The sequence below is a fragment of the Pelodiscus sinensis genome, chromosome 32, assembly GCF_052426305.1.
Source record: "Pelodiscus sinensis isolate ZL-2025 chromosome 32, ASM5242630v1, whole genome shotgun sequence".
NCBI lineage: Eukaryota > Metazoa > Chordata > Testudines > Trionychidae > Pelodiscus > Pelodiscus sinensis.
In genome coordinates this window covers 9,162,525-9,190,447 of record NC_143083.1, presented here as the reverse complement: position 1 = coordinate 9,190,447, position 27,923 = coordinate 9,162,525, and the positions used below count along the sequence as shown (strand labels likewise).

The 27,923-nt window shown below is 57.5% G+C and overlaps 1 protein-coding gene across 3 annotated transcripts; it reads left to right on the top strand.

Annotated features, from left to right (window-relative positions):
* Positions 1-8,597: 8,597 nt before the first annotated feature.
* Positions 8,598-27,447, top strand: SHD (Src homology 2 domain containing transforming protein D). Of its 3 annotated transcripts, XM_075903021.2 has the most exons (7): positions 8,598-10,011; positions 10,207-10,678; positions 17,626-17,746; positions 19,635-19,856; positions 21,844-22,015; positions 23,206-23,325; positions 26,328-27,447. In XM_075903021.2, the coding sequence occupies exons 2-7, from the start codon at positions 10,352-10,354 to the stop codon at positions 26,512-26,514; spliced, it is 1,149 nt and encodes a 382-aa protein (XP_075759136.2). In that variant the 5' UTR covers positions 8,598-10,011; positions 10,207-10,351; the 3' UTR covers positions 26,515-27,447. The 3 variants fall into 3 exon arrangements, with proteins under 3 accessions (XP_075759136.2, XP_075759135.2, XP_075759137.2); XM_075903020.2 differs by having other exon boundaries at positions 8,598-10,678; XM_075903022.2 differs by having other exon boundaries at positions 8,599-10,678; positions 21,847-22,015.
* Positions 27,448-27,923: the final 476 nt, after the last annotated feature.

Below are 27,923 nucleotides of genomic sequence, written 5' to 3'. Positions count from 1 at the left end.
GGAGGTTTAGATTGGACATTAGGAAAAAATTCCTAACTGTCAGGGTGGTCAAATATTGGAATAAATTGCCAAGGGAGGTGGTGGAATCTCCCTCTCTGGAGATATTTAAGAACAGGTTAGATAGACATCTGTCAGGGATGGTGTAGGTGGAGCTTGGTCCTGCCTTGAGGGCGGGGGGCTGGACTCGATGACCTCTCGAGGTCCCTTCCAGTCCTATTATTCTATGATTCTATGATTAATTGATAAGCTTTTGCTAATCGGTTAATCGACTACATTATTGCTTCCCTGCTTCGTAGCCCTCCCCGCCAATGCCCCTGCCTGCCTGCTATGGATCTTTGTCTTTAGTGACCCTTTCCCATGTGCCTTCACCATTCCTTGCTCCATGGGATCCTCCACTCTGCCATGGCCACTTACCCCCACTCCTTCACTCCCCTCTGATCACCTGCTACTAGGGGCTTTCCATTCTACCGCCTGGTGCGGGGTATCCATCTCTGCCTCATTGCTTCCCCAATCGTTCCATTCTTCACTGTCCTGTCCTCCTAGATCTTTATCATCCTCTGCAGGCAGCGCTTGTCAACCCTTATCGGAGCCGGCTTCCCTCAGACGCGCATTTCCCCGGGTCTCCCAGCTGCGTAGCACTGCTGGAAGAGTTTCCCGTTAGTGGCTGCAGTAGCTGCCTCCTTCCCGCTCAGCCATAAGGCCCATGTCATGAGAAAGGGTATGGAGATCAGTACAGCCCTGTGCAGATATAATATTTGTATCCCCATCTGTACCTGCAAAAATGAGCCGCGGATAGCCGCATCGACGTCCCCGGGTGTGGAGACCCACATCGGATAGCCGCATCGACGTCCCCGGGTGTGGAGACCCACATCGGGTAGCCGCATTGACGTCCCCAGGTGTGGCGACCCGCATCGCGTAGCCACGTCGACGTCCACAGATGCAGCTACCCATGGATATCTGCGGATTTGCAGCACTTAGAGATGAGCTGAAACCTGACGCGGTTACAGACTATTCAGAATCCCTGGTTATTTTTCCATTTGATGAGAGGGAAGCAGTGATGGCATTGGCAGGGAGTATGGTCTGTGGTAAAGTACAAGCTTGGGACCAGTGGGTTCTGCCCCGAAGTAGGTAAACCACTTGGCCTCCTCCTGCCTCGGTTTCCCTGTTTGCGTAAAGGCTCCGCTGACCTGCCAAGACGATCGTGTTCGTAGAGTGAGCTGCGAATGTTGGATGGAAGGTGCTAGAAAGGCAAATCGTTACTAAGAAACTGGAAATGTCTGAGAAACAGTGTTAGGCGACCATAACAAGCTTATTGTAAAGAACAGGAGATCCAGGGCAGGTTGTTTTTGGCCAACCCCAAAAGGAATGAAAGCAATGGAAGACTGGAGCCTTACGTACCTTTGGGGAGCTGGGCCTCTGGATTGTTTTGCACCATGTCACAGAGCGGGCGCCAGTGGCATGAACTGCAGCATGTTGCTCTCCAGCTGGACCCCGCTGGCATAAGCTAACAGGCACCCGCTGCAGGATAAAGTAGAATAGTTTGAAACAAGACTACATCAGCATGAGCCTTAGTTTCCACCAGCAGGGCCTATGCGGGGCTTGGAGTGTGCAACACATTAGAGCACCCCTCAGCTCACAACCCCCATAACCTGCACTGCAGCACTGTGCGGACAAGCCCTTAGAGTGGGCGGTTTTTGGTTTGATCCTGCAAAGTTGTAATGTAGGTCACCCCGTGCATCCCTGGGGTCACTGGAGTGGGGCTGCAGGTGAGGGGGGGGGGCTGTTCTAGATTTACACAATGGCAGGACAAGGAATGAGTCAACTCTTCAGTTCAGCTCTTGGCCGGTGCTGCATTGGCTCAGGGCTCTGGTTGGTAGTGTGCAGGATGGCCCTGGAACTAGATTTCTGAAGGTCACTGGCCCTTGGCCCTTGAACCAATTTTACCTTCGATGCTCATGGTCTCCTCTGGCCTTCACATCTCTGCAGTAAACGTAGAGCTTGCCCTATGTAGGGACAGTGTTAGAGAAACACAAACCAGGCCCCAGGGGTTGCAGTCCAATCTCAGCGTGACTGGTGTGGAGCAAGTGAATAAGACAACGTTATTTACTTGTTCCCATCGCGTAAGAACTAGGAGTCACCAAATGAAATGAATAGGTAGCAGGTTTAAAATCAACAAAAGGAAGTTTTTCTTCACGCTGCGCACAGTCAACCCGTGGAACTCCTTGCCGGAGGAGGTTATGAGGGCCAGGACTTTAACAGGGTTCAAGAAAGAGCTGGATAATTTCACGGAGGTTAGGTCCATCAATGATTGTTAGCCAGGATAGGTAGGAATGGTGTTTCTAGCCTCTGTTTGTCAGGGACTGGAAACGGATGACAGGAGAAGGATCATTTGATGATTACTTGTCTCTTTTTACTCCCTCTGGGGCACCTGGTGCTGGCCACTGTCGGCAGACAGGATACTGGGCTGGATGGATCTTTGGTCTGACTCAGTATGGCCGCTTTTATGCAACTGATCAGCTCAGCGCTACCTGGATCTGAAAAGGAGGGTCACAGCTGGTTGTGCCCCCCACCCCCACCTCTCTGCCTGCAGAGCTGCCATTCAGCATGATGGGAGGCGGGCTTGCAGCCTTCCTGCTGCTTTCTCCATCTCCGGCAGCGCTCTGACTGAGCTGATCCTGGATACGTTCTGGTGGCCTCCCTCTTTACTCCCTGCCTCCCCCCCAGCCCTAAGGTGCTTTTCATTCCTGCTGTGCCTTGTGCAGCTCTGCTCCATCTTATTACCATCCCCGCCTGCTCAGCCTCTACCAGGTTAGCAGCTCCCGGTGGCTTAGCGCCGTGTGATAAACCCATATGGAGGCTTTTGATTTTGCCAGCACAATCGCATTACTCCCTGTTAAAAATGGCTGGGCCTGGGGTAATAAATTGGATGTGTCAGAGCTGTTTGCTTCTTCATCTCCTTTCATTACCCACCGCGGCAATTGATCTCCTCTGTCGCTGTCCTTCAGCCGTGCTGGGGGGGGACGCAAACCGGAATTGCAAGCGCTGATGATGCTTTTATGGAGAGCGGTTTGCAGGGGCACAGTTGGGTCTCTCCCCCCCCAGCCCTCCCTGCTTTGGGGGGCGCATTTTCACAGCCTTCTAGCAGTCCAAGCGAGATGAACGATCCCCATTAGGCTGTGTCTGATCCAGCTGCCACGCAGCCGGGTGGTTCCCTCGAGTGCGATCTCCAGCACTTTATCCAGTTTAGAATGACTCAATCGATGCGGCATCCGCTGTATCCTTGGAGAGACCGTTCCGCTGGCTCCATTTCCCTCTCCACCCCCTTGGCAGGGAGGGGTTATAGTATGGCGCTTCAGGTAATCAAGGCTGGGGGAGAATTCACCATTGTGGAGAGGTCACTTCCAGGCCAGACTCATTCCAGATCCTACCGGGTATCCCAGCCAAGGCACAGCATGCGCCAGGCTTAATCATTCATCCCCCAGGGAGTTCACTTCTCTTCCTTTGCAAAGGGATACCAAGGCAGATGCAGTCTGAGACACCAGTTGATTTTTCACCGCTTGGGCCCTGTTTCGAATATCCGGCAGCGGTGGCATGTCTATCTGGATTTCCAGCCTCGGGGGGCTGCCGGCTTCCAAGTTTCAAAGCCTAGTGCTTCCGCATCCCACCTGCTTTTGGGTTTGGCTGCACTGCAGTCCTGGGATGTGGTTGCTGCGTGTGTAGACGTACCTGAGCAAGCTTGGGGCCTGGGGCAGCACGTGCTTCGGTGCAGGTTCCGCCAGCCCGCCTGGAACCCAGGGTGACAGGGCTAACTTGCGCCAGGCAGTGATGAGCCCCCGTTGTGCCAATAGCAGCTTTGCCTGCCTGCACTGTAGGGGGGCTTGCGGGGGTTGGCTGTGGGGCAAATCCTCAGCAAGGCCATGACTTGAGTATGGGCCCCTTTGGAGGGCCTGATCCTGCCAGCTGACGCTCCCACTGACGCGAATGATTTCTACGTCCACAGCTAAAATTCCAGCCTCAGGTCTGTGGGCCTGATTCCAAGCTCCCTGAACTCAAGGGCTGGCTATCTACTGCCTTGCCTGGAGCTGGAATCAGGCCCTGTATTCCCAGCTCCAGGCACCCAGCCCTAATTAACGAGCAGGATTTCACTAATGAACTCTCATTTAAAAATTGCAGACAGGGACCTATTTCAGCATGCGTTTAAAAGAACCCAGATTATTTTGGTTGCGTGCACTCACTTGGGGGAATGAGACAGAAGAAGTGTTAACCCCCTGCATTTAAAGGAACAAAGATAAAAGGCTAAATCACATTTTTTCCTCTAGATTCTTCTGTTACTAGAACAATTAACATTCCTGGCACATGAATTATAATTAGCAGCCTCTTCAAACATTAATACTTCAGATACTGGATATTTATATAGGGCTCTGGTATTTATATTTGATGAGATCTGTCAACAACTGTTCTGCTAGTCAGAAATTTTTTTCAGCTGAGCACATTAACCAGGACAATTAGCTGGCTCATGCGCTTATTCCCTTTAGAAACACATTTAGGCTACTTCTCAATGGCTGATTGGGGAGAAGGGGGGGGGGAGTTCTTTGTTCTGAAACAGAGGAATAGATTAGTGTCCCAGGAGGTGGCAAAGAACAGCACGGTTTTTATGAATACTAAGTACAAAAAGCTACATTGAGGTCAGGACTACAATGTACCAAAGGCAGAACCTTCAAAGGGAAGCAGCAGAGAGTTCAGGGCCCTGGTTGAAAGGCCATAATCTCTGCCTTAAAGGAAAAACAATGAGATGGGGCCCTTTTGGGCTGTTTGATGATAGCTGAAGAAGATTTGAAAGGTTTCTTTTTTTTTCTCTCAGAACAAAAAAAAAAGTAAATGAGGGGTTTTTTAACCTTAGAAAAATCAGAAAGATTTTTTTCTGGTCTTCCCTGTTTTTGCTGGATATTGCCTTAGAGGACAAGAGAAGTGGGGAAGAATCTTTAAAGGCAACATTTCTCCTGAGTGTTTGTCAGGCCTTTGAGTTAAATAGGTGTTAACGAAAACAAGCAAACCCAGCTCTTTGAACAGTCTGGTTAAAAAAAACCTTCCCTCAGTGGATCATGTTTCATTTCCATAGTTGCTATGAGGTGGAAGAATCCTACTAGTTTTCCAGTTGTCCATAGAATCCTTCAGGAAAACCAGTGGGCCAGTCCTGAATGTATAGAGTTAGATTATCTATCTATCTCCATACACCCCATGTGTCTACCTATCCATCCATCCCCATACACTCTATCTATGTTAGAGAATTTATGCATCTATCTGTGAGTCCAACCGTACATCTGTGCGTCTGTTTTTCAAGAACTCCTCCTAAATAATAAGAGCTAGGACCACCAAATTCGGTATGCTGCTTCCTCTAATCCTAACTTAAAGCAAGATTGGGGTTTGGTTGTGCCAGGAAAACAGGAGGTGCCTGGAATGATTTCCATACCATGGACTGGGAAGGGGCTGATTGGAGGGACAGCTATACTGCAGAGTGACCACAGGGGGGCTGCTGCACAAGGAGGAAAGTGGCCATCTGGGACCAGGGCTTGCCTTATTGCTGGCCACCAGCCCAGGTAAATGGCTTTCCTGTCCCAAACCCGTTCTACCCACCCCCCTCCCCAGCCCTCGGCACAGCGCTGGATGCAAGGGAGTCCTGCTGGCTCTGCTGCCATGGCTCCCCAGGTGTTCCACTGGGGCTAGGCAGTGCAGCCCTGGCTACCATCCAGAGAAGCCCCAGCCTGCCCCCCCCCCAGCACTACTGGGGCCTCCCAGCGCAGCCCCCTCACCCACCCTGAGCCAGTCTGCATGGCCCCTCTCCTCCATCCTCTGGGCTGGGCCTGGGGAGTGCTGCTGGAGCCTGGCTACTTTGCCCCCACATCCTGCCCCCTCACCTCGGGCCAGCACTGGGGAGAAGCCTGCTGGCAAGTGCATGGCCCTTCCTGCCCTGGGCCAGCCCCCCTCCTGTCTCAGGCCAACCTCAAAGAGAAGCCAGTGGGCAGGGAGTGCAGATTCCCCGCCCCAAGCCAAACCTGAGGAGAAGCCACAGGCAGGGCGTGTGGCCACCCTCACCTCCACCCCGGGGAGAAGCCAGAGGGCAGGGTGTATGTGCCTCCCTGGCCCCGGAGACAAACTGGGGAGTGGGGGGTGCAGCCCCCCACTGCTCTGAGCAGGCCCCAGGGAGAAGCCGGTGAACTCTCCCAGCCTTGAGCCCCCTCCTCACCCTGAGTCCTGACTCCTGCACCCCCTATATTCCCAGCCTCCTGCCCTGAGCCCCCCACATCCCCAAGCTCCTGCCCTGACTCCTGCATCCCACACCCCACCAATTCCCTGCCCTGAAGGACCCGGGCAATGCTGGGCAAGTCTGCCAGTACATAAAGAAAGCAGCAACAGAGCACTAGCAACCACTGGGAGTTAGGCACCTAAATATCCTTGAGGATCCAGCAGTAGGGTTCTGTTCCTGCTCTAGGTAGATGGACTCTGCTTTCCATACAGAGCAGCCTTCAGGACCGTGGTTGCAGGAGCCATGGCAAGCTGCCATGCAGCACATTGAGCGCCCCCTCAAAGGACCCCAGGCGAGGCCCCCCCCAGTCCTGCAGGTGGATCTGACAGAAACCCTTTGAAACCCGCTGGCATCAGTCCTGCAGAAAGAAGTGGCAGGACTGAGTCTTAACCAGGAGCAGAGCTACAGAGGTGAAGTTTCAACGCTCCACTCGTCCAGCTTTCTTCAGCATTTTCCAACCAGCTCCAAGTAAGAGCTTGGTTTCTCTGCCCGGTTTTCGTGGCTCCCACCCTACGCGCAGACAAGTGAGGTGAAAACGTCACGGAGCTGGCGGGAAGGTTGCAACGTCACTCTGCTTTGTTTTGTGGACTCGGGAACGATAAAAGCAGAGCGGGATGAAGCAGGCTGCTCCAAGAGCCTCGGCGTGCCCCACCTTGTGACTCTGGGCTGCAAACTGCTGTGCCCACGCTGCCCTACAAAGCCCCCCTTCCCTCTCCAGCAGCAGCAGGACACCCCTGGACGTTTAAAGTGATAGCTCTCCAAGTGATAGCTCTTCCACACACCACACTGAACCCCAGATTCCCAGGGCTTGTAACACACAAGCACGTACAATCCCCTGGGGTGGCACTGAGCTATTTTTAAAGGGACGTGGCATTCAGTGGTTTTATCACAATAGCGCCAGGAAGCCCCCGCTGGGGGTATCTCTACACTGACGCAGAACTGCAAGTGGGGAAAGGCATTGAGCTTGGGCAGGCAAATCCACCTTGGCTTTGGTCTAACTGGCATGGCTGAAAAGAGCAGTGAAGACGGGGTGACATGGACTTCGGCGCCAGCTGTTCAGCCCTAGGCGAGCCGCAGGCCATGTAATGGTTTTCCAGCACTAGCCTGGGCTGCCACAGGTATAGAATCCTAGAGCTGGAAGAGACCTCAGGAGTCATCGAGTCCAGCCCCCTGCCCAAGGCAGGACCAATCCCAACTAAATCAACCCGGCCTGGGCTTTGTCAAGCCGAGACTTAAAAACCTGGAGGGATGGAGGTTCCACCCCCTCCCTAGGGAACCCATTCCAGTGCTTCACCACCCTCCTAGTGAAATAGTTTTTCCTCATATCCAACCTAGACCTCTCCCGCTGTAACTTGAGACCGTTGCTCCTTGTTCTGCCACCGTCACCACTGAGAACAGCCTCTCTCCATCCTCTTTGGAACCTCCTCTCAGGAAGTTGAAGGCTGCTATCAAACCCCCCTCACTCTTCTCTTCTGTACCATGTGTAGCCTGGCTCGCTAGCTTAAAGTGGGTGATCCTCCTTCCACGGCACACCTGCCTGTGCTGGGCTCATGGCCTCCCTGTGCTAGGGGCTATGCTGTCCAGGGACCTGCCCAAGAGGACCCCCTCCCCCAGTCTAACTAGCCAGCAGAAGGGGAGACTTGCCCAAGGACAGGCAGTAGGTCACTGGCAGAGGTAAGTTGAGCCCTCCCCCTCCTCACTGCTGCCAGCTGGGCCCCCTGCCTCGCCCACAGATGTGCTCGCCCCATCCCCCCACCCAATCCAAGCCTAGTAACAGAGCAGCAGATGCTGGTCCCCTCTCTGCTCCCCGGGGAGCAACCCGCCGCTACTTGTAACTGCTCGATCTCATCCGTCCATCGCGTCCTTGGGTTTTGTTTTTCCTTCGTTCCTATCGGCTCAATTTCTCTCTCCGCTCCCCGGCTGCCCTCGCCTTTAATTCCCCCCTCCCTCCACGTCCCCGATCTCTCGGTCCTTTATTTACAGCCACTTTCCAGCGAGGGGAGCCCGCTGGCAATTTCACCCCCTCAGGTTGGGGCCGGGCGCCAGGGGGTAGCCGGTGTCTAGCCGGGGGCAGCCGGGAAAGGAGGCTGAAAAAGGAAGCGAAGTCACCCCCCCCCCTTCCGTGCCCCCCTGCAACTTTATTTTGCCCGCTCAGTGGCTTTGATCCTGCCCTGGTCAGTTTCACTCGGCTCTGTCTTGGGGGGTTGGTTCACTACGCGACGCTCCAGAGGCTGGGGGGGGGGGGGAGAGTGTTTTCCCTCCTTATACACGTTGCAAGGGGGGGGGGTGACACTTCTTTGGCAGCCTGGCTGGGGGGGGGAGGCATCTGCCCCTTTCCAGCTGCTGCTTTGCTTCTTCCTGAAGGTCCCTGTAACCTTTGCAAACTAGAGAGAGCTGTGCATGCGAAAAGCTTAGGGCCAGGAGGAGGAGGGGGGCGGAAAAACCCCTTTGACGTATCAGAAGCAGCGATTGAGAAGAGGTTTCCAGATCTTCCAGCGACAAGGACTTTACACCGATTTTTTTTTAATCTCCCGCCTTTCCCCCACATCATCCCTCACAGCCACATCAAAACTATGACCGGCGTCCTGCCAGCCTCCCAAAAGTAGCGCTCGGGGAAAGAGGAAAGAATTGACGGATGCAAAAGTCTCTTCCCGCCCCCTTTTCTTTGTGCAGGCGCCTTGCAAAACGCTACTGGTGTTTGGAGCTCACTCTTGCTGTTGTTTGGGCTGGGGAAGGTTGTGTCTGCAGACCAGTTCTTGGCTCCGGCAAGAGAGGCGAGCGCTCAAAGGAAAACCAGTACACCCCTCTCAAAATCGAACAAAGGAGAAGAAATCGGGAACTGGACTCTTCTGAGCCAGACTTTTGCTAAAGTTTTCCACTCGGGCTTTTGTGAATGTCTCTCAAAAGGGAGGTCAGATTTTTGGGGGGTAAAATCCCTCTTGATGTGGGCTTGGAAGAAATCCACTGTCTCTCCCCCCACCCGAAATAAAAACTGAATGGTGGCTGTGTGCCAGACTGCCTTGTTTTCCCAGGAACTGCGTGTATGGATCTGACACTTCAGCAACAGGGAAGTTTCTGGTGGCGATGGGAAATAAATACACACACAGCTTCGGATCTGACAAGACAACGTAGCCGGGATGCGATCCCGTGGTCTGGATCTCTTAACGGATTCTAAGGGAATAGACAAAGAATTAAGAGGACCGTTGGTTGCATATTTATGTATTTAAGGTGAACTTTGTCACGGCAGTTTTAAAATGGACATTCATGTGCTTGGCTGGGGTTTGGGCTGGTGAGGCGTTCATTGTCTAGGGTTGTGGTGGGTTTTGTTTCGTTTTGGGAAGATGTTTCTTTCCAGACCATTGAAAATTGTCTTCGCGGGATGCTGTATTGTTGCGTAGAGCTGATCGTTCCATAATGAACTGGTAAATTTCTTTTCTCCCTTTCTCTCGCCTTTCAAAGCGCTAATGCTTTGTAAATGCTCCGAATCGCAAATCCGTTTTAGGGATTAACACCGATCTCTTGGAAAGACGCTCTGGCGCTTTCATCTGAGGACAGGTTTTTGGCCGCGAGTGTCGATTTTTGAAGCCTAGTGCAGAGGAGATTATTTTTGTAAAGACACCCTCCCCCTTCATTTTTCCTTTGCATCTGAACTGGCTGTAGATTGTGAAAACCTCCCTTGATCCAACTCCCCCCAGATGTGGCTTGATGTAAGTATTTGATTGTACAGGGTCTATCGCCTCTCCAGGCAGGAGTGGGCTGCTTTTTGTTTTTCGCTAAGCACCTCTGGAAGCCTCTTCTATTAAAGGGAGAGAGGAAATTTCATTTCCAACTCCTGGAGCAGCTTGCTCTGGGATGAGACATCAGTCTGAGACATAAACACTGGAGACCTCTTGTTTCCCCAGGGTCTCCGGAAAGGAAGATAAACGATGCCCAATTTGGATTATAAATCGAGGGGATCCACTAAGGTTTATCTGATGGCAGCTTGAGGATTCCTCCCATCCCACTTGTTCTGCCCAGGGAGGCGGAGGTGTCGTCAGGCTGGAACAGATGGCCAAATGGCTGAAAGATTACTTGAGTTTTGGGAGCAGGAGGTCTCCGCCGCAGCCCCCCAAGCCCGACTACACGGAGAGTGAGATTTTAAAGGCGTACAGGGCGCAGAAAAGCCTGGATTTTGAGGACCCCTATGAAGACAGTGACAGTAAACTGGAGCCGGATCTTGGGGGGTCTGGCTCCCCAAATCCGGCAGCTGTTGGGGGCTCCGCGGAAGGGAAATACGCCTCCCCAAAACACAGGCTGATCAAAGTGGAGTCCGCCGACCTGAACAGGAGCAAAGCTCTGTTGGCAGATGAGGAGCTGAAAGGCAGGCAAAAGCAGGTAGGTGTGGGGAAGAAGGAGATTTACTGAGCAGGTACCCTGCAGAGGCCTGCCCTCTGGCCTGTGGTCCCCTCCGAGCTCTGTGCCAAGCAGGGACGGGTTGGGGGGGACTTCCAAGGGGCTGCATGTGGGGGACCGTGTGTGATTGGGTAACAGGTGAGTCAGTGCTGTTCTGGCGGTGGGAGGGTGCGTTGTGCAGCAGATGTTTGGCTAATCCTGAATGTTTTCTGAGATGCTTCACTTAGATGCAGTGCGGTTCACTTCCCGGCCTACAGTGCTTTGCGGTGAGCTGTTCTGACTAGCCAGCTGCTGGTTATGCCCCAGAGGTGGCTGCATTTTGGCAGTGTGTGAAGGTGCTCCCCGCGGGAGATTGTGCCAAGTATTGTAGGATATACCCGTGAATTGGAGGAAGGAAGGAGGGAAGGAGAGGCGTCTAGGCTGGGAGCATCTGCTGTGGGGCTCCGTGGGCAGTGAAAGTTCTCAAGCTGGGGCTGCGCATTTCGGTTTGCTTCACTTTCTGGCAGGAAACGGGCAACACATGATCCTTCCCGACAGCATCAGGGAAAGGTGACTTACTGGTTTCCTGGCTATGGGGTAGCAGACTGAGGCCCAGCTCTGCCACCAATGCCCAGGGAGACTTTGGGCAAGTCCCTTCCCCTCTTCAGGCCTCAGTGTCCCAGCCGTGATGTGGGGCTAAAACACCTTCTTTGACCCACCGTACGTCTCTCGTCTGGTTCGACTGTAAGCGGCTCACCATGCAGAGGTCCAATGGGGTCTGACCTCCTCTAGGACCCCTCAACCCACCCGGAATGCCGACTGTTAGTAACAAGCCAGGTGACACTTTCCCGGTGCTTGAACTGGCATTTTCTGTGTTGTTCCTCAGACATTTACTGAGCCTCATCTCCCCACCCCGGCCCCTGCCATGCTAGGTCTCCGGAGCAGCAGCAGGCTGTGTCCCTGGGGCTGTCCAGCAGTCGCTCATCCGTGGCTCATTCTGGGCGGGTCCGTGTGCAGGGACAGCGATGGGCTGAGTCTGGAACAGGCCTGGATCAATAGGGTTGCCAGTGGCTATTCTCAGTGGTCCTCTTTGGAAGGGTGGCTCCAGGGGCCTTTCATCTGCTCGTTCCTGCAGACAGCTGAGCCAGTGGTACCCATTCAGGTGGTGCTGTGGGCACAAGGCGCGGGCGCCCACTGGACTCTGGCATAGCCATTGAGCTGCGGGCGCTAATGTCGAGTGAAGGCAATGGGGGACATGGGGCATGTCTGCCTGCAGTCAGGAGGGGTGGCTGCAGCACAGCGAGCAGAGCAGCAAAGCTGCAGTGGCACGGGCAGATGCCCAGGTGAGCTGGCCGAGTAGGTACCTCGGCTCCCAGGTGAGCTTGCAGCTGGGGCTCTATAGTGAGTGAGTGAGCGTGGACATGGCTGGTGATTGCTGGGTGGGCATAGGGCCTGGGGGGATTGCCGGGGGTGGCACCGGGGCATGGGAAACCAGGACTCCTGGGTTCTGCCACTTTGCAGGCTGGGAGCTGCATAAGTGCTGGCCCCTCTGCCTGGGTTATAGATAGTGGGGATGGGTCTGCAGAGCCCTCAGCCAGTGGGGAGGGGGGGCGGCTGTAGTCCGGGGCGGGGCATCCTCTGTGCATCAGGTGGGGTGAGGCTCATAGAGGAGCGTGTGAAATCCAGACCAAAGTGCGAGGCTGTTGGCAAACTCAGCGCTGTGTGACAGCTGCCGTCGTCGCAGGCTCCTGCCCTGGTTCGCACCCCTGCTCTCAGCCTTATTAGCAGTGGCAGGAGGCAGGCAGAGGTGCCGAAGGCCCAGAGGGATTTTTCACGCCTCTCTCCACATGCGCCCTCGTGCTTCCCGTGGCCTGTTTGGCAGTGGCAGTGTGTCACTGCAGCCCAGCATGCCCAGCGAGCCCCCCGTGGGAGAGATCAGTGGCACCCCCTTGTCCCCCAGAAGTGAGGGCCAGGCAGCGGGGAAGTGACAATACCAGAGCTGGGATCAGAACGCCCCCATCTGCCTGTCCTCTGGCCCATCCTGCCTCCCTGCTCTACCTAATGGAAAGCATCGGCCATGAATTCCCATCTTCTGCCTCTGCCTTCGGTGGTTAATTCATTGGCAACAGTAGGCAGACGATGTTTAACAGCGGGAGCGATTGCACTGGGTGCCAAACTCCGGCCGCCCGGGCCAGGGGCCGGGAGATTTCTGGGAGAACTGGGGCACAGGTGAGGTGGGAGGATGCTGTACGCGGATTGTTGATTCAGGCCCCCAGCAGCTGATTTCCAGCTCGCCTACCCCACACCCGCATCGTCCCTGTAACGTGGCTCTTCTGCTTGGCCTTGGCGTCAGCTGGCGGGTGCGCCAGGGCCATTAGGAAGGCGAGCTCCTCTGCAGGGAGAATAACCTACATCTGACCTCGCCTGCCTGAGATTCTAACCTGCCTGGGTACCATGCAGACACAAGCTGGTGGGGTTTAGGGCTGTGATCCTTACGTTTTGGAGGTTACACGGGGAAAGAAAGCCCCCTTTGTTTTACAGAGGTTCTTAATCTTCCATACCAGCCCTGCCAAGCTGAGCAGCAGTGTGAGAGTGGAGAGAGCAGTGTGCTAGGACATCTGGGTCTATTCCTGCCTCCGCCACTGCTCAGTTACATGACCTTGGGCAAATCCCTTTCTCCACTGGTGCCCCCCTCCATCCTGTCTTTAAATCCTAAGCTTCTCTGGGCGGGGGTGTCTCTCACTATATGATCATGCAGCACCCAGGACATGGAGGTGCTGATCTCGGTTGGGATCTCCACGCAGGCGCTGATCTCGGTTGGGATAGGGTGATATTTACATGGTAGTGTCTCATTAAGCTGGACACCCCCTAAAATGAGTACACACTGGTGCCCCCACTTTCTGAAGGAGATGTTGAAGCCAGGCAGAGCCGGGTCCTGGAAGGCATGCACAGCCCCCCCTCCCCCCCCCGAAGCTCACGCTGCCGCGGTTTCTGTGCTGTTGGTGTCAGAGCTAGCTCGACGCAAGCCAGTCCTGGTATGTCTGTGTGTGCGGCGAACCCAGTCCCTGCCTGCAGTATAGGTTTGCTCACGGTCAGTGCCGGAGCTGGGAAGAGGAGCCGGGAGTCATAACTCCCTGCGCTCTGATCACTAGACCAGTCCCCTCTCAAAGAGCCTCATTTGCTCTGGAGTGACTCTGCTTATGGCTGGTTTACACCAGAGCACATGATAGGGGAAGCCAGGCCCTGAGTTCTTACTGTGATACCATCACGCACATTTCTGTGGTGCCTTGACCTTGTTTGTAGGGTCCTCGGGGCTGTCTTGATGGAACTGGGCCACATGTTCCTCTCTGCTTCTGCGGGCCTTGCGTTCAGAGGCCGTCGCGGCTGGATGCGGGTGTTTGCAGCCATGTATCTCATCGGGGGATTTATTTTTCTTTAGCTCTAGCAGTGACGTCGTTCCATGAACACACGTTACATTCATGCAGCGCCTTCCATCCCAAAGCATGTGACATAGCCGGGGGATGCTCCCCCAGCAATGAAATGCAGCCACCTCTGGGGTGGAATGCAGCAACAGTTTAACCACACTGCACAGGGATCACGTCTCATCCTCTGCTGAAATGCGGCCAGCTCCCAGGTGAGCTGTGGCTGCTGGCTAGCAGTGCCCCTGCATGGGGATCACTCACCCAAATGCAGCAAGCTCTGGGCTGGAACAGGCCAATTTGAGCAACACAGTGCAATCGTTCAGCACAGGAGGGGGAAAAGAAGCAAGACAGTAATTTCCCCATCTGGAGTTTGACGAGGACCCTGGAGCTCACCCCCTGCCCTGGCAGAGAGCTCGATGGGGTTTGTCATGAGCGCAGGGGCTCAGCCCACTGGCCTGGATGACTCATCTGAAAGGCTCCTCGGTGCCCGTGGGCATTGGTTCAGAGCTGACCTCACCTCTCCAGCTGCACGTCAGCACCACTGCCTCTTCCTGGGAGACTCGCTTTCCCACCCAGATCCCGCCTGCGCATCATGCAGCTGGAGTGGGGAGATCTGACAGGACCCCGGCATGAGGTGCTACCGTCCTTTGGGGCACTGCCTCTTCCCAGCTGGCCCAGCCTGGCAGTAGCCGTGGGTGCCAAAATTCTCCTGCATCCAAAATTCCCAGCCCACTGCTGTGTATTACATCTTCCCCGGTGAGCAGTTGCATCAGCTTCTGCCTGTGTCCTCCCCAGGGGTCCCCATGCCTGTGGGACAGCTCCCCCACCTCCGATCCTCTGCCTGCGCCCAGCAAAGGGGCAGGGGACCCCATGCCAATTGTACAGCTCCCCTATCTCTGATCCTTGGCTGTCAGGCTTTGTCCCCCTGCTCGCGGCTCGCTGCCCCCGACAGTGCGTTAGACACGCTCAAACAGCCCGCGGAGGAAATGTTTTGAGAGCTGCAGGCAAATGAGACAGGCGCATGGAAATTGCCTCTCAGCTGCTCCTCGAAGCAATTACCCTATTTCTCCCCTTTTGTGTCTGTGAATTGAGCGCTGGGAACAGAGGTGGATTGACAGCACAGCGAGCTGATGTTTTCTGTACACCCACACACACGCATGCACGCACAGAGCGAGCTGATATTCTCTGTACACACACAAACACATGAACGCTGAGCTGATGTTTTCTGTATATACACATTTACACACAGCGAGCTGATGTTTTCTGTACACACATGCACGCACAATGAGCGGATGTTTTCTGTACACACACACAGTGAGGTGATGTTTTCTGTACACGCACGCACGCACAATGAGTGGATGTTTTCTGTACACACACACACACACACGCACACACACAGCAAGCTGATGTTTTCTGTACACACACACACGCACACACACAGTGAGCTGATGTTTTCTGTACGTACACACACAGCGAGCTGATGTTTTCTGTACACACACACACCACACACACAGCGAGCTGATGTTTTCTGTACACACACACACGCACACACACAGCGAGCTGATGTTTTCTGTACACACGCACACACGCACACACACAGCGAGCTGATGTTTTCTGTACAGACACACGCACACACAGTGAGCTGATGTTTTCTGTACACACACACACACACACACACAGTGAGCTGATGTTTTCTGTACACACACACACACACACAGTGAGCTGATGTTTTCTGTACAGACACACACACACACACACACACAGTGAGCTGATGTTTTCTGTACAGACACACACACACACACAGTGAGCTGATGTTTTCTGTACAGACACACACACACACACACACAGTGAGCTGATGTTTTCTGTACAGACACACACACACACACACACACACACACACAGTGAGCTGATGTTTTCTGTACACACACATACACACACAGCGAGCTGATGTTTTCTGTACAGACACACACACACACACACACAGTGAGCTGATGTTTTCTGTACACACACACACACACACACACACAGTGAGCTGATGTTTTCTGTACACACACACACACACACACACAGCGAGCTGATGTTTTCTGTACACACACACACACACACACACACAGTGAGCTGATGTTTTCTGTACACACACACACACACACACACACACAGTGAGCTGATGTTTTCTGTACACACACACACACACACACACACACACACAGTGAGCTGATGTTTTCTGTACACACACACACACACACACACAGTGAGCTGATGTTTTCTGTACACACACACACACACACACACACACAGTGAGCTGATGTTTTCTGTACACACACATACACACACAGCGAGCTGATGTTTTCTGTACAGACACACACACACACACACACAGTGAGCTGATGTTTTCTGTACACACACACACACACACACACACACACACTCACTCACTTTCTCTGTCCAGCCTATGTGCCTCTACCCTGCAGCCTGGAGGAGAAGGGCGAGGAGTCCAGGGCTACTGAGTCCGGTTGCGGTGCTGGTGCCAAGTGGGTTCTGCCAGCTCAGAGACCCCCCTGAGACCATGTAATGCCCTGCCCTGAGCAGCCCTTGGTCGGCAGCTTCTCTGGGGCCTCCCTGCCCCTGGCTGCATTCAGACCAGCGCCCCAGAGGGGAAAGGCCCCCGACGTGCACGTCCACACAGTCCCGCGGCTCCAGCCCGGGCTCCGCACTCCCAGTCTCCCACCTGCCGCTCTTTGCCTTCAGGGACCCGGGTTCGGCTGGGAGGCAGCTTAGGTCAGATCTCGAATGGGGTTCCCGGAGCCTAATTCCCAGTGGGAGGCTCTGGGTCTTAGTGCCTCCCGTCTCCATCCTCTGCCAAGCCCCCCCTGCAAGCCCCCGAGAAGCCCGCGAAAGGCAGGAGTCCCTAGATGGGGAAGCTGAGACAGAGTGGGGCAGGGACTTGCCCGAGAGCCTGCAGAGTTGGAGGACTCGGGGCGACCTGGGCTCACACCTCCTCTCCCCGACTGGCCTCTGACGAGATGAGCTTGCCGGTGGCCCCGGGTGCAGGCTGCTGCCCAGCTCCGTCTGGATTCCTAGTTTAACTCCCATGGCCATAGAGAAAGGGGCCTCGAACCCTGGACCAGGTAACCCTAGACCAGCCCTGATGGGTGTGTCTGATCTGGTGTTACCCAGCTCCAGCTCCTGCCTGGAGAGCCCAGTACGGTGCGTAGCCACTGTGCCCGGGAGAAAGTTTCCTTCCCATCCCACCCCCATCCCTCTGGCCGCAGATTAAGCCCTTTGCTTCTTTTCCGAACAGGGCCATGGAGAACCATTGGTCACTGAGCCTTCAGAAGGCCCTTTGCCTTCCTCAGATCCCCCCTCCGGGCTACACACGCCAGGTTTTTGGAACCTTTCCTCGCTCCAGTCTGGGAGCTGGGAGGAGGGACTCTTGCTGGCCTGGCTGACCAGGGCCCTGGGGCGTTAAGGTGCCAGCGGGCCCGGCTCTGCCTTTCCTGCACTGAGTGTCGCCCCTCCTGCCCGCAGGGCGACAGCGAATACTCCGACCCCTTCGATGCCTGCCGGGAGCAGCCAGGGGATGCCGAGGAGACGGTGCCGGAGAACAACGGCTACATGGAGCCCTACGACGCCCAGCGGGTGGCAGCAGGTGAGAGACACCCGAGTGGGGGGGAGCCTGGACGCTGTGCCTCGTGGTGCTGGGCACAGAGCGGCTCCTCGCTGCGGCTGCACACGGGGGAGAGGGCGGCTCTGTGATGCTGCTTCTCACTCTGAGTGGGGCAGGACAAGGCTGGGATCAATGCCCCTGCCTGGCTCACTGGCTACTGGGGGCATGGAAGAGCAACCAATGTGCCTCCCATGCACGTGAACAGCTAGTGCCCAATCTCCTCCTTGCACTTGGGCACCTGGAACCCAATGTTCCCCTTGCACCTGGGCACCTGGCACCCAATGTTCCCCTTGCACCTGGGCACCTGGCACCCAATGTACCCCATGTACCTGAGCACCTGGCACCCAATGTATCCCATGTACCTGAGCACCTGGCACCCAATGTACCCCATGCACCTGGGCACCTGGCACCCAATGTACCCCATGCACCTGGGCACCTGGCACCCAATGTACCCCTTGCACCTGGACACCTGGCACCCAATGTACCCCATGCACCTGGGCACCTGGCATCCAATGTACCCCATGCACCTGAGCACCTGGCACCCAATGTACCCCATGCACCTAGGCACCTGGCACCCAATGTACCCCTTGCACCTGGGCACCTGGAACCCAATGTATCCCATGCACCTGGGCACCTGGCACCCAATGTTCCCCTTGCACCTGGGCACCTGGCACCCAATGTACCCCATGTACCTGAGCACCTGGCACCCAATGTACCCCATGCACCTGGGCACCTGGAACCCAATGTACCCCATGCACCTGGGCACCTGGCACCCAATGTACCCCATGCACCTGGGCACCTGGCACCCAATGTACCCCTTGTACCTGGGCACCTGGCACCCAATGTACCCCATGCACCTGGGCACCTGGCACCCAATGTACCCCTTGCACCTGGGCACCTGGCACCCAATGTATCCCTTGCACCTGGGCACCTGGCACCCAATGTACCCCATGCACCTGGGCACCTGGCACCCAATGTACCCCATGCACCTGGGCACCTGGCACCCAATGTACCCCTTGTACCTGGGCACCTGGCACCCAATGTACCCCTTGCACCTGGGCACCTGGCACCCAATGTACCCCATGCACCTGAGCACCTGGAACCCAATGTATCCCATGCACCTGGGCACCTGGCACCCAATGTACCCCATGTACCTGAGCACCTGGCACCCAATGTACCCCATGCACCTGGGCATCTGGCACCCAATGTATCCCATGTACCTGAGCACCTGGCACCCAATGTACCCCATGCACCTGGGCACCTGGCACCCAATGTATCCCATGTACCTGAGCACCTGGCACCCAATGTACCCCATGCACCTGGGCACCTGGCACCCAATGTACCCCATGCACCTGAGCACCTGGCACCCAATGTACCCCATGCACCTGGCCACCTGGCACCCAATGTACCCCTTGCACCTGGGCACCTGGCACCCAATGTACCCCATGCACCTGGGCATCTGGCACCCAATGTATCCCATGTACCTGAGCACCTGGCACCCAATGTACCCCATGCACCTGGGCACCTGGCACCCAATGTATCCCATGTACCTGAGCACCTGGCACCCAATGTACCCCATGCACCTGGGCACCTGGCACCCAATGTACCCCATGCACCTGAGCACCTGGCACCCAATGTACCCCATGCACCTGGCCACCTGGCACCCAATGTTCCCCTTGCACCTGGGCACCTGGCACCCAATCTCTCCAAATGGCCCCCACTCCCTCCATGTCCATGAGCACCTACCGCTGCCCTCCTCACCCTGTCGTCTGCCCTGGCCACCTGCTGTCTGCCCTCCATGCCTGGGCCCACGTGTCCCTCCATGGTCCCTCTGCCCTGCCCAACTAATCCCCTTTCGCCTGGCTCCTAGATTTCCAGGGCCTAGGTGACTGGGAGGGCCGGCGGGGGAAGAAGCCCCAGCAGGGGCTGCAGCTTTATGACACCCCCTACGAGGAGCAGGAGCAAGCCCCCGAGGGTGGCCCAGCCAGCCCAGCCCGCGAGAGCCGCCTGCCTCAAGACGACGAGCGGCCGGCGGACGAGTACGACCAGCCCTGGGAGTGGAAGAAGGACCACATCTCCCGGGCCTTTGCTGGTGGGTCCCGCCCCTCCCCTCCCCAGGGAAGGGCCTGTCTTGGGGGGCCGGGCAGGGGCAATGGGCCAGCTGAGGGGTGGGGCTTTGGGACGCTCTAGGATGGAAAGGCACCGCTGGGGGGTGACTGATGAACTAGGGCTGGCCGCTGGAAGCAGCCCTGGTGCTGCCAGCAAAGGGAAGGGGTGTCGGGGGCGGGGCACAGTCCCAGCCAGGCTCCATGGGGGTAAAGACCCCGCTGAAAAGAAGCCTCAGGCCTGAGCCCAGCGCCCCTTCAGTCCTCCCATTGGCTTCAGTAGCCCCTGAGTCCTGCAGTGAGTCAAAGGAGCAAAGTAGTGTCATGGGGGAGGGGTTCCCTAGGGCTGGGGGCTGCTGGGGGAGGCACAGAGAGGGGCTGAGGGCGGGTGGGGGAGGGGTTCCCCAGGGCTGGGGGGTGCTGGGGGAGGCACAGAGAGGGGCTGAGGGCGGGTGGGGGAGGGGTTCCCCAGGGCTGGGGGGTGCTGGGTGAGGCACAGAGAGGGGCTGAGGGCAGGTGGGGGAGGGGTTCCCCAAGGCTGGGGGCTGCTGGGTCAGGCACAGAGAGGGGCTGAGGGTGGGTTGGGAAGGGGTTCCCCAGGGCTGGGGGGTGCTGGGTGAGGCACAGAGAGGGGCTGAGGGTGGGTGGGGGAGGGGTTCCCCAGGGCTGGGGGGTGCTGGGTGAGGCACAGAGAGGGGCGAGGGTGGGTGGGGGAGGGGTTCCCCAAGGCTGGGGGCTGCTGGGTCAGGCACAGAGAGGGGCTGAGGGTGGGTGGGGGAGGGGTTCCCCAGGGCTGGGGGGTGCTGGGTGAGGCACAGAGAGGGGCGAGGGTGGGTGGGGGAGGGGTTCCCCAGAGCTGGGGGGTGCTGGGTGAGGCACAGAGAGGGGCTGAGGGCGGGTAGGGGAGGGGTTCCCCAGGGCTGGGGGGTGCTGGGGGAGGCACAGAGAGGGGCTGAGGGCGGGTGGGGGAGGGGTTCCCCAGGGCTGGGGGGTGCTGGAGGAGGCACAGAGAGGGGCTGAGGGCGGGTGGGGGAGGGGTTCCCCAGGGCTGGGGGGTGCTGGAGGAGGCACAGAGAGGGGCTGAGGGCGGGTAGGGGAGGGGTTCCCCAGGGCTGGGGGGTGCTGGGTGAGGCACAGAGAGGGGCTGAGGGCGGGTAGGGGAGGGGTTCCCCAGGGCTGGGGGGTGCTGGGTGAGGCACAGAGAGGGGCTGAGGGCGGGTGGGGGAGGGGTTCCCCAGGGCTGGGGGGTGCTGGAGGAGGCACAGAGAGGGGCTGAGGGTGGGTGGGGGAGGGGTTCCCCAAGGCTGGGGGCTGCTGGGTCAGGCACAGAGAGGGGCTGAGGGCGGGTGGGGGAGGGGTTCCCCAAGGCTGGGGGCTGCTGGGTCAGGCACAGAGAGAGGCTGAGGGCGGGTGGGGCTGAGGGCAGAGTTTGGATCCAGAGCTCTGGCCTCCGTCGCTGTGTGCTGGGTCCTGAGCGAGCGCCCGGGGTGCTCAGGGTCCCCAGCCCGATGGGTGCTTGGGCAGACCCCAGGGGCCGTGGGCTGAAGCTGAGGCTGGGCTGGGCACCGCAGCTGGGCTGTGGATTTGGACTGGTGCAGAGACCGGGCGGCTCAGCAGAGCTAAAGGGGTGCAGGACGTCACTCGCTATGGGGGTGCGCCGCCCACCAGGCTGGCCATGGGGCAGGGGTGGCATTTGTGGGCCAGGAGCTCCCCGTCCTTCGGCTCTGGACCGGGGATACTGGCTAGAGATGGGAGCAGTGTCCTCACCTCCCCACATGTGGGGCCCTGCCGCTGAGGATGGGGGGCCCAGCTCAGCCCTGAGCTGATGGGACTGTGGGCTCACTGGGATCGGAGGGTGGAGCCAGCATCTCTCTGCAAAGGGAGCTCAGGGCCCAGGGAGAGCCCAGCCCAGCCAAGAGCCACATGCCCCCTCCCCCTCCCTATGTAACGAATCTCCCCCCTCCCCCCCCCCAGCAGTGCAGTTTGAGAACCCCGATTGGGATCACCCTGCCTCCCTGCACAAAGAGCGCCGGCGGCCACCGAAGCATCTGACAGCCGGCCTGAAGCACGGCCGGCCACAAAGCCCGGAGCGCAGCCCCCCCGTGGCCGAGCGCGTGGACCCCTCGCTGCCCCTGGAGAAGCAGGTGTAAGTCTCAGGGGAGGGCAGGCCGGGCAGCTGGAGGGGTGTCAGAGACCTTTAGATCCCTGCCTGCTGCCATGTCCCGGTGGCAGGCCACCCCGGGCAGGAGCTGAGGCCAATGCCCCCCAAGCCAGCCACGCAGGTGCAGCTGCGGCCAGAGCGCTGAGCCTGTAATGTATTCGTCCCATGGTGCACTGGGGCAAAGCGTGCGTCTGCGTCATCGGTGAGCGCGCAGCGCTGAACCCTGGAGCTACCCGCGCCGTCACATGCCAGGAAACGGTTGCCGACATCAGGAGCCGGGAGGGATTCTGGGAGTTTGGCCTTTCCTCCCAGAGGATGGTTTGCAGTCACCCCACAATGCATCCCGGGGGGAGCACCGCTATGCATTCTGGGAAAGGCACTGCTGCTGCCCCACCTGAGCTCAGGGCCAGTGCCCACAGGGGGTAGGCACTGACACCGTTCCCGAGTGCCACGTGCTGACAGGCCTGTAGCAACAGGCCTCGCTGTCAGTCGCCCTGTGTTGGGTGTGGTCACTCCCAGTAGGACAAAGGCGCTAGTAGCAGGTCGCTCCCCCTCTCCATTGGGGTAAAGGCCCCCCTGAGGTCCAGGATGGTGGGGAAGAACTTGGGAGGTGGGACGGGACAGAGGGCCATGCGCCTGTCACGATAGCAGGGTGGCCAACCCCAAGCATTTGAAGTTTCCGAACCAGGTCCCCCAAAGCCGTGAGAATCGTGAGCAATCCTGCGATTCAAAGAATGGCAGAGAGCAGGCTCCGTCGTGTACCTCCTCGGTTCGGGGCTCTCAGGCTGGGCTGTGTGTTCAGACGTTTCTCCACAAACAGGAGAGCTTGACACCCCCTTGATTTAGACAGGTGAGCTGAGGTTCTCCGGCCTGCCCACGACTCTGGTAGCTGGGGATTTGAGAAAAAGCTGGCAATGAAAAGAAGGTTTGTGAGGGACTGGTTCTAGCGCCGTCTGCAGTAGGAGGGGTGGGGGGAACCAGCCTCGCTAATTTGCAGATGGGGCTTGCTAGGTTTGTGGCTGGGCTGATACACCGGAGATCCCTGCGGGAGCCGGGGACTGGCCCAAAGATCGCGGGGCTCCCTTCTCGCCCTGGGTGATCTGTTCCCGCGAGGCTGGCAGTGAGCACTGGCTGCCCTGTCGCCGTGTGACCAGCTCCCTCTCCCCCTGCATCAGCTGGTACCATGGCTCCATTAGCAGAGCGGAAGCCGAGACCCTGCTGACGCTGTGCAAGGAAGGCAGCTACCTGGTGCGGAACAGCGAAACCAGCCACCACGACTACTCCCTGTCGCTCAGGTGAGACGCCCGGCCGCATTCCCCCGGGGGATTGTCTGCAGCGGGGGTCCTCAGGCACCAGGTGGGCAGTCGTTAATAAAACCAGCACCCCCACCAGGGGAGCTGTTAGCCCCTGTTGCACAGATGGGGAAACTGAGGCACGGAGCAGGGAAGGTCTGGTCCCTAGTGGCAGGATGGGGAATAGGCATCAGGAGACCTGACTTGAGGAGGTCGGAGGTTTTCGAAGAAGCCCAGGGGGTTAAGTGCCTGACTCCCCCACTGCTAGGTCCAAGTGGAGATCCCATTCCTCTGCTCTAACCACTAGACTCTCTCGCTCCCGGAGCTCCCCTGACACCCTCTCTCACTCACCTCCCTGGAGCTGTGGTGGGGAGTGGGGAGAAGCTGGTTCTCTCTTGCCCTCAGGCCTGGGAGGTGAAAGAGGCAGGGGCTGCAGCAACAGACGTTGCTCCACAGTATCCGAGGAGAGCAACTGATCAGTGACATCACTACGCTTCGCCTTCTCTGCCAGGGGGCGGGTGCACGGCAGGCTGTGGGGTGGGCAGGCACTGTGCTCGCTTCACTCTTGCCCCACTCCCTGGCACTGGGTGGGGAGCCAGAGCGCCTGGGACCTGTGGTGGGGGCAGGGCACTGCGCCAGGGCAGCTCGACTCCTGGAGCCACGGACTTCATGTGGGGCATGGATGGGTGAAAACGTGGTGTCATCAATCACAGCCCTGAGTACCAGGGCCAACCATGCCTCTGTCTCTGCTCTCCGGCCCTTGAGCGCCAGCCCAAGTGGCACCCTATGGAAGCTACCTTCTCCTGACGGCTTTGTGGCTTGGCTCGTAGGGCTGCCCTTCACTGCGGGGTGGAACCCCGGTGCTCATCAGTCACTGCTTTGTCGCATGGATAAAAACATCAAACCCCCCCAAAGGGTCTTAGTGGGTCCGTCTAACCCACAGTCCTAATGGCCGTTCCACGTGTTACAGAGGGAATGAACAGAAGAGGGCGATTATCAAGTGATCCTTCCCCATGGTCCAGTCCCAGCATCTGGCACTCAGAGGTTAGGGACATGCAAAGCATGGGGCTCCATCCCTGACCATCTTCATTAATCGCCATGGCTGGACATGTCCTCCAGGGACGGATCTAATTCCTTTTGGAACCCAGTTATACTTTTGGCCTTCATCACATCCCCTGGCAAGGAGTTCCGCAGGTTGGCTGTGTTGTGTAAAGAAGCAACTTCCTTTTGTTTGTGTTACACCTGCTGTCTGCTAATTTCACTGGTTCTTGCAGCATATGAAGCAGTAACTAAAGCTGCCCTAGTCGCTGTCTCCACACCATTTATGATTTTATTTCCATCACACCCACCCTTAGTCCCCAGGGGGGTGTCCGGAGCTGCATGCAGTACTCACTAGCGTGGGCATAGAGCAGCATTATGAAATGTTCCAACTTATTATCTCTCCCTTTCCTAATATTTTGTTTGCTTTTTTGACTGCACCTGCCCACTCAGCAGATGTTTTCAGAGAACTATCTGCAGGGATTCCAAGATCGCTTTCTTGCAGCTAATGTAGATTCCCATCACTTTGTAAGAATAGCTGGGATTATGTTTCCCAATGGGCATTGCCTCGCATTTGCCACCGCTGAATTTCATCTGCCTTGTTGCCCAGTTTTGTCAGCTCCCCGGGTAATAATTCGCTGTCTGCTTTGGACCTAACTAGCTTGAGTCATTTTGTATCATCTGCAAATGTTGTCTCCTCGCTGTCTGCCGCTTTCTCCAGACCATTTATGGCTATATTGAACAGCACCGGTCCCAGCACAGACCCCTGGGGGACCCGGCTATTCTGGACGGGCGCGTGGGTCTGTGCTGAAGGATGGGAGCCAAGACTTCTGTTCCCAGCTCCTGGGTGAATGTGTGCTCATAGGGGCGGGCAGAACCTCCCTCCCCGCCCCGTCCTGGGAAAGCTCCTGTTCCCAGCTCCAGGAGGGGAGTGGGGCCCAGTGGTCAGAGCAGGGACCTAGGTGGGAATCAGCATTGTGTGAGCCCAGGCCCTAAATCTTCCCTCCAGGGGTGGGTGAATATTTAAGTCCTAGCTGACTGTAAAGGGCTCGAAGAGCTTTGGCGGAGGGGAGGGGCAAGAGGCCCATTCTCCTCTCACCAGGATCCTCCAGGCCCTTCCCGCTGCACCCCGGCGCAATCCCCCGACAAGTAGCTCCCCGTGAACTCTCTGCTTGGAACATCTGCTGCTGATTAGCGCCCGGCCTGCACATCAAAGGGCCGGGCCGGCGGGCGCTTTGTCAGCTGCCTGTGCACAGAGTGAGCCGCACGGCCTGGGGAGCAGGAGGCATGAATATTTCATCAGGTTAATCGCAGCAGCATGTTCTGATCCCCGGCAGGAGCCCAGGATCCCCCCCCCCCCCGCCCCCACCGCGTGCTTTGAAATACTTATCCCAGCGCAGGGACAGGGCTGGGTCCGGTTCTGGCTCCGCATCGCTGAGGGAGCCCCCGGCCTGGCTCCCAATAGCCAACAGCCCCTCTCCCGGCTGGCGTGGCTCCCGCAGCCGACCTCAGTGATTGCGCAGCTGGCGACGTTCCTGCACTGGCCTGGGGGCGCCACCGTGCCCTGCTCGGATCCCGACAGTGCGGCCAGTGCCACGCCTGGGGTCTGTGGCTGGGCCGGATTTGTTGTGTCTGCGAGCGCCTGGCTGCCCCTCCTCGGGCACCTCTCTTGAGCCATGTGGAGGAAGAGATCGTGGCAGATCACATGGCCACCCGTCACTTCACCCCGATGCTGAATCCCGTGACTACGTGGCAGCCGCACAGCTCCAAAAACCACAGTCCTGTTGCTGCTTGATATAAGGGAGAATCCCAGCAACAGCTAGCACTACAGGCTGTATGACACACAGCTGAGCCACGCTGCTTAGCATGACCAACACTCCCTCTAGTGGCAGGCTGCAGCAAAGACACGCTCCAGTGCGCGGGGATGCCCATTTCTAACCCTCTGTCCCTTTTGCCTCCATCCCCAGGAGCAGCCAGGGCTTCATGCACATGAAGTTCACCAGGACCAGGGAGAGCAAGTTTGTGCTGGGCCAGAACAGCGCCCCCTTTGAGAGCATCCCCGAGGTCATCCACCACTACACGGCGCAGGAGCTGCCCGTCAAGGGGGCCGAGCACCTCTCGCTGCTCTACCCCGTCGCTGTGCAGACCCTCTGAGCCGGGGGCTGGATGTTGGCTGACCACACGGGGGTGAGGGCTGCTCCCGGAGCCACTGGCTCGACGACTGGGCCGAAGGAGGAAGGGCTGGTCCGGAGCCTGCAGCTGGGAGGCCTCAGCCCAGCATCTCCGGCAAAGGGGGCTGCACTTGGCTGTGACCTGCTGCTTCGGCGCAAGGGACTCGTGCTCCGGAGAAGCAATACCAGGGGCTCTGGCTGCCATGCTGCATCCGACACCCTGCCATTGGCCCACCTGGCTCCAGGGGACGGCTGCTGTGCTGGGAGGGCCCGTAAGAGGAAAGGGGGGAGCCTGGGGCCACCCCGTCTATCAACATCTGGGAGCTTCTGCTGCGGAGCTTTGTCCCGGAGATTGTCCTGCAGTGCTTCCTGCCTCCCTTTCCCCTCCGCCCCGCCTTGGTCTCGCCTACTCCGGCCGTGCCCTGCCCCTAAAAATCCCCTCTGCCCTGCTCTAGGGGGGCTGTGTCCCAGCCTAGCCTGCTCTGAGACTCTCCCAAGTTACTCCCTCCCTCCTGCCCAATCAGCATCCCCTTCGTGCCCCTCTGGGCAGGATGGAGCCCACAGATTCCCTTCCTTTGGGGAGTCCTGGGAGCTGCCACCGTGGGAGTGGGGTTTCTAGCACATCCAGTCCTGGCCTGTCCCTGTCCTGGCCTGAGACACGCCCGCTGCCCCCGGGAAGGCTCTGAGCACAATGACCTGTAGAGACAGTAGATTTGTGTACCTGTCCTACCCCCGGTGTCATCTCACCTGAGTCAGCTCCTCCAAGAACCTCCCTGGCCGCATGAGCCAGGCAGCCCCCCCCATTCCAGGTGTGCGTGTGCGGGTCTGTCGCGCCGTGTGTGCTCTGTGCTGCCGTGTCCATGCTGTACTCGTGCTGCCTTGGCAAATAAGTTTCCATTAAACACTGTTGTCCCGACTCGGCCCTCGCCCGTCAGCCTGCTCCTGCCCAGCTGTGCTGTTACCCACACACATTTCTCTATCCCTTCCACACTTTAGGGACTCACACCTTTCCCCAGTTCCTAGGGCTCAAGGTTCAACCCTGTTAATTTACACACCCACCCTTACCCAATCACTAGGGCTCAGGGTGGAATTTCCTGTGGGTTGGCAGGATCTTTAGCTACTGAAAGAGCCTCACACAGTAATATTCTTATCCTCTATTGATTGACAATTCCTAAACAAGCAGAACACACATGCTAAGCACACAGTGTCATGCTCACCAATCCTGATACAGGCAGGCAAACTTCTCTTGTTGGCCAGGGTCAGGTCAGTCTCTCTGGATCTTAGGGTATGTCTACATCGCATTCCGCTTTTGAGAGAGAAATGCAAATGCAGCCAAACGAAATTGCAAATGAAGCATGGATTTGAATTTCCCGCACTTCATTTGCATAATGG